The sequence below is a fragment of the Gekko japonicus genome, unplaced genomic scaffold (genome assembly GCF_001447785.1).
Source record: "Gekko japonicus isolate JY-2015 unplaced genomic scaffold, Gekko_japonicus_V1.1 scaffold115, whole genome shotgun sequence".
NCBI lineage: Eukaryota > Metazoa > Chordata > Lepidosauria > Squamata > Gekkonidae > Gekko > Gekko japonicus.
The window spans coordinates 896,395-902,492 of record NW_015163095.1 but is presented as its reverse complement, the minus strand read 5'-3'; the positions used below and the strand labels follow the sequence as shown (position 1 = coordinate 902,492).

Genomic DNA, 6,098 nt, shown 5'->3' with positions numbered 1-6,098 from the left:
CTTGTCCACATCTTTGTTCACTCCCTCAAACAACACTAACAGGTTAGTGAGACAAGATCTTCTCTTAGAGAACCCATGCTAAGTCTTCCTCAATAGTTTTTGTTAATCTATGTGCCTATTAATTCTTTCCTTAATAATAGTTTCCACCAACTTACCCGGTATCAAAGTCAGACTGACTGGCCTGTAATTTCCCAGATCTCCTCTAGAACCCTTTTTAAAGATGGGAGTGATGTTAGCTACCTTCCAGTCCTCAGGAATGGAGGCAGATTTTAATGAAAGGTTACATATTTTTGTAAGGAGATCCACAAGTTCACATATGAGTTTTTTCAGAACTCTCGTATGTATGCCATCCGGGCCTGGTGATTTATCAGTTTTTAAGTTGTCTATCAGTTGTAGGACCTCCTCTCTCGTCACCTCAATCTGACTCAGGTCCCTCAACACCACTCCTGAAATCAGTGGTTCTGGAGTGCGCAAGCACCTCTCATCTTCCATAGTGAAGACAGAGGCAAAAAGTCCATTTCGCTTCTCAGCCATTTCCCTATCATCCTTCAGTACTCCTTTTACCCCTTGGTCATCCAAGGTCCCCACTGTCTCCCTGGCTGGTTTCCTACTTCTAATGTATTTGAAGAAAGTTTTATTGTTGGTCTTTATGTTTTTTGCTATATGCTCCTCATATTCCTTTTTTGCCTGCCTGATCACAGACTTGCATTTTATTTGCCACAGCCTGTGTTCCCTTTTATCAAGCTCACTGAGACTAGCTTTCCAATGCTTAAAGGAATCCTTCTTACCTTTTACAGCTTCCATTACTTTGTTAGCTAACAATGCAGGCTTTTTCCTATACCTATTTGTGCCTCTCCTAACCTGCAGTATATATTTTTTCTGAGCCTCTAGGATTGTAGTTTTAAATAGTCTCCAAGCTTCCCCAATGGTTTTGACCCTTTCTACAGGACGGAGGTCCTGTGCCTGAATCAGGGTGGCCCGAGGGTAGGGATCTCACTCCTGATCTTCAATGGGGCACAGTTGGTGCCAGCGCCGGAGGTTAGGGGTCTGGGAGTGCTCCTGGATGCCTCTTTAACAATGGAGGCCCAGGTAGCAGCCACTGCCAGGTTAGCCTTTTACCACCTTCGGCTGATCAGGCAGTTGGTTCCCTTCCTTGAATGCAATGATTTGGCAACAGTGATCCGTGCAATGGTAACCTCGAGATTAGACTACTGTAATGCTCTCTACATGGGGCTGCCCTTGTCCCAAATCTGGAAGCTGCAGCTAGTGTAAAATGCTGCAGCCAGGCTATTGATGGGCCTCTCTGTGCAGGAGTACATCCAGCCTGTGCTGAAAGCATAGCACTGGCTGCCAATAGCATACCTGATTCACTTCAAAGTGCTGTTTTTGACCTTTAAAGCCCTTTATGGTCAGGGTCCAGCATACCTGAAGGACCACCTTTCCCCATATGTTCCCCAGAGAGCACTGCGTTCAAGGGCCCAAAATCGGTTGGCCCTTCCAGGCCCCAAGGATATCAGGCTGGCGATAGCCAGGGCCAGGGCCTTCTCGGTGGCGGCTCCATACTGGTGGAATGAGCTCCTGGAGGAGATCAGGGCCCTGAGGGACCTTTCACAGTTCTGCAGGGCCTGTAAGATGGAGCTCTTCCATCAGGCCTTTGATTAGGAGCCGCCTTAAACACCAAGGAGTGACCCTGTGCCGTGGCTTTACTACCTTCAGCCTGGCTCACTGCATAAACCGGTCAATCAAACTGAGCTGTTGTGAGAATGCCATCAGGATTAACACCAAAGTAGTGGCATGGTCTAATCTAGGAATTTTGCTCTTGCACTTCAACTGACCTGGCACTTTAGGAAAGTGAATAATCGATTGTTTATGTATGTTTTATGTATGTTTTAACCAACGTTCCCTCTAAGCCGTGGAGTCTTGTGAGCAAAGATTCTACTTTGTGAGCTACTGGCATTAAAATTGTGAGCAAACCATTTGGCTACTGCATAATTAGTTTACTCTGGAGCCATCCTTCCTGAGCTGAGACAAAAATGTGTGAGTTGGAGCCAGCTCACACTAACTCAGCTTGGAGGGAACACTGGTTTTAACTGTATTTTTATATATGCATTTTATGTAAGCTGCCCTGAGCCCGCCCTGGCGGGGAGGGTGGGGGTATAAATTTAATAAATAAATAAAATACATAGCACATAGACTTTTAGACAAAGAGTAGAATCATGAATAAAATACAAATACTCAAGATCACAAATTGCCAGTCAGTCATGGTAGAGGGAAGAGAATGAGAAGGTGAAGAAGAGATGTTAGGGAGGGGTTGAGATGTCACCTTGCTCGTGCTATCCTGTGTACCTGCTGGTTCACTTTGAAGCAGATGTGGCTGTTTCTTCAGAAATTACTGTGCATCTTACTGCTATACTTATTACCAAGGTCTAGCCAGTGTTTAGGTAATAATGTACACGTTTTGGTCTAAGCCATTTCTCTCTTCGCTCCTCTAACCCCTGTCTTCATGATATCTCCCACAGGTTCTGTTGCTGTGGCTTTTTTATCATTCAATGGGCTTGAATCACTCCTAGGAAATTCTTCTTCCCTGCAGAATATGACTTTGCAGAATGGCAGAACTCTGGAAAACATTCATATGAACTCCAGGGTAGTAAGTGCTTCTACCAGCAGCTGGACAAGAAATCTTTCCATCCCTATCAACCTCACTTTTCGTCACCTTGAGGTACGTAACTCAAATCAGTTGAAGACATCTGGATAATGTCAACCATATTTTCCTATTCATCTTGTCATATATGTGTACTCATTTTGTGAATACATATTAAGATGTGACCGAGAACATGAATGCTAAGGAAAAGTTAGAGCTGACTAATGTCATAAACTGCACTATCTGACAGGGCTGAAGTTTAGCTCCCTGCCAGTCAGTATTGTAGCAGATGTGGGGAAGTAGGGAGGCCTACCTGAAACTAAATCCTATACGTATTTCATTTAGCTCATCTTACATTTGTTTATTTTAATGAGCAATGTCTAATCTGTATGCTAGAAGAAAATGTAGCTATTAGTTCTGTTGAACTCTGTTTAAAGGATCTGTATTCTGTCTTGGACCCAAGAAGGGCAGCGTACAGATCCCATAATGAATGAATCAGACATCTCCTTCCAACCATTCTCCCTATTTGCAGGACAAGGATCCCCAGAAAGAGGCTATTTGTGTCCATTTGAGCTCTGCAAGCAAGGATAGTGCCTGGACTCCCGAGGGCTGCTGGCATCTCCATTCTAACAACTCTCATTCCAAATGCAGTTGTCAGTATCTCTCTACGTATGCTGTGTTGATGGCTACCATTCCCAAGCAAGTATGTGGTTATTTGGGTTTGGAAATATCTCAGCCCCCCTCTTGTAGCAAACAATTAGAAAGGGAGCTTAAGCCAGTTTTAAGCCATTTATTGATGTTAACTTCAGGCTGAATATTTTATTTATTTATTTATTTATTTATTATTAGATTTATAGCCCGCCCCTCCCGCAAGCGGGCTCAGGGCAGTTCACAGACTGGGCACATATGCCAATAATTAAAACAGTTAAAAACAAGATAAAACAATCATTTATAATCATTTATCACAGTACAATAGATTTGTAACCTGTCCGGAGCCCAGGAAAGGCAGGGTACAAAACTGCTGTCCCCCTAGAACTCTCAGACAAAATATTGTATAGTTTCACTGAAGTTAGGGAAGCTGGAGTTGGAGACTGTATGTATGTATGTATGTATGTTTGTTTGTTTGTATGGTCTTGCCTTTCTCACTTGGACTCAAGGTGGATTACACAAAAGAGGAGGATCACTCACATCTATACCCTAGCATAGTGGTGTGATTACTGCATGTGTTGGTCACTAATGGTCAAATCTGGTTCTGTGGAATGTTGGCTTGAAAGCCTCTGGAATGTGGCACTTTGCACACGTACTCTTATAACTCGGAGATACTGTGTCCATCTGGTTATGGCTGCTAGCGTGGGGGTGGCACGGTAGGGGGAAAAGTGCTACTTTGGTAAGAAAAAAAAAGAGGTGTGATTCTGCAACTTCGGAAGAAGGAACTGGGGAAACTTTGGGAGTCCCACTGCAAGGCAAGAACAGGCTGGAGGGGGTGAGAAGGAATGGAAGGAATGAAAGAAGGATACTGTGTGGACATCTCTCCCCCCTTCCCCTCCAGCCCTCTCTTGCCATGACAGTTCAAGGATAAATTATTTCATGAACTTTCTGTTACATTCAATGTATTTTCAAAAGTTCTGCAAGATGCTCAGCATGTTATTTTCAGACACTGCAATGAATGGACTGAGACAGATGTAAACCAGCTGAGGATTTGTTCCTTCAACAAATGTATGCAGAATGAAAGGTAAAAGAGACTTGCTTGTCGCAAGGCAGTGTCTGAGAGCAGCTCTTCTGTGTTCCAGGGGGATCTGGTTCTCGTCTTCATCAGCTTCATTGGACTGATCATTTCAATCATCTGCCTCTTCCTATCCATTGTCACCTTTCTCTACTGCCACGCTGTCCAAAATAGCAGCACATTCATCCACCTACAACTGGGCCTGTGCCTCTTCTTTGCAGACATTCTCTTCTTAGTGGGAATAGACAAAACATACAACAAGGTACTCAGCACATCCTGAAACGATATGTGTGGCATAGTCTGCCCTGTAGAGTTTAGAACTGTGCTTTCCAGCTTTCTTTTTCTCTTTACATATGTTAGGGTTGCCAGCCCCCCGGTCCTGGCAGGGGTTTCCCTGTTTTTGCCAGCTCCTCCCTGCTGCCGGCCAGCTGGCCAGTAGGGAGAAACCCCGCCCACAAGTGCCCCCAAATGGAGTGTGATGATGTCACCCAGAAGTGATGTCATCACACTGCCAATGTTGCATGGCAATGCTCTAGGTTTTGGGCAAAACTCTATGGTGAATTTGGGCTCAATACCATAGAGTTTTGCCCCAACCTAGAACTTTGCTGTGCAACATTGGCAGTGTGTTGATGTCGCTTCCGGGTGACATCATCATGTTGTGGGCCATTTGCGTGCATGGCAGAAGATCCTGGGAAGGACCCGGGAGCCCCCCTGCTAGATCAAAGGTATGACCTGGCAACCCTAACATATGTATACACACAGTGTACAGAAACCATTACTGCCATAGGGCAGTACTGTCTCTGCCGGGGGGGGGGGTCACACACACTTCCCATGTAGAAGCTGTAGGGTTGCCAGACCCCTTGGTGGAGGTGGGGGTCCCCCACACACCAGGCCATACCCCCATCCACCAATCAGCTGGACAGTGGGGGAACTTACCAGGAGAAAGTAGAAGGCCAAGGCCTCATGGCTGGCGTTGCACAGGAAGTGACGTCAGCCATGCCAGTGACATCCGGGTGACACTCTGGTATTTGGGCAAAATCTCTATGGTAGAAGCTGGTTTTACCATAGAGCTTTTGCCCAAATACCATCATGTCATCCTGACATCGCTGGCATGATGGTGTCACTTTCTGTGTGATGCTGGCAACAAGACCTAGGCCTTTCACTTTCTCCTCGTGAGTCCCCCCCATCCCCCACTAGTTGCCAGGATGGACCTGGCAACCCTAAGAAGCTGCCATTAATAATATAATGTAATGTGGTTTGTCCTCTGAGGAAATATTAGGAATGACAAGATCCTTGATGTAATATAGAAGGGACCAGGTCATTGTACCTTCTCCTGATAGTGTTGATGGGGGGGGGGATCTTTTCACCAAGCCTAGTCTGATTTTATTCCATCTATATATCTAATAGCCAAGTTGCCCCCTTCGTGCAGATATCTAAATCCGCACATCGGGGGCACTTGGGGGGCAGGGAGATTTTCCTGCACACTTGGAGCAGTCTCCAGGTGTGCAGAAAAATCTAAAAAGTTGAAAAAAATATACAGGGGCTACTTAAATCCCCCAAAATGTAAAAGAGCATTCCCTGCGTATGCGCAGAGAACGCTCTGGCCATTGGGGGGGGGAGACTTGGTGGGCCCGGTGGCTGGGAGCCGCTCAGGTTGCGCTGCTGGAGCCTGGGGGGGAGGAGATCGGTGGGCCCGGCAGCTGGGAGCCACTCAGGCCATGCCGTCGGAGCCGG

At 45.9% G+C, this 6,098-nt stretch overlaps 1 protein-coding gene across 1 annotated transcript in view; it reads left to right on the top strand.

Annotated features, from left to right (window-relative positions):
- Window positions 1-6,098, top strand: part of LOC107106419 (adhesion G protein-coupled receptor E3-like) — a 28,757-nt gene that overhangs the window by 9,394 nt on the left and 13,265 nt on the right. Inside the window, exons 3-5 of the mRNA XM_015406559.1 lie at window positions 2,520-2,719; window positions 3,174-3,344; window positions 4,432-4,626. Coding sequence (XP_015262045.1) covers window positions 2,520-2,719; window positions 3,174-3,344; window positions 4,432-4,626 — 566 coding nt within the window. The remainder of the gene's footprint in view (window positions 1-2,519; window positions 2,720-3,173; window positions 3,345-4,431; window positions 4,627-6,098) is intronic.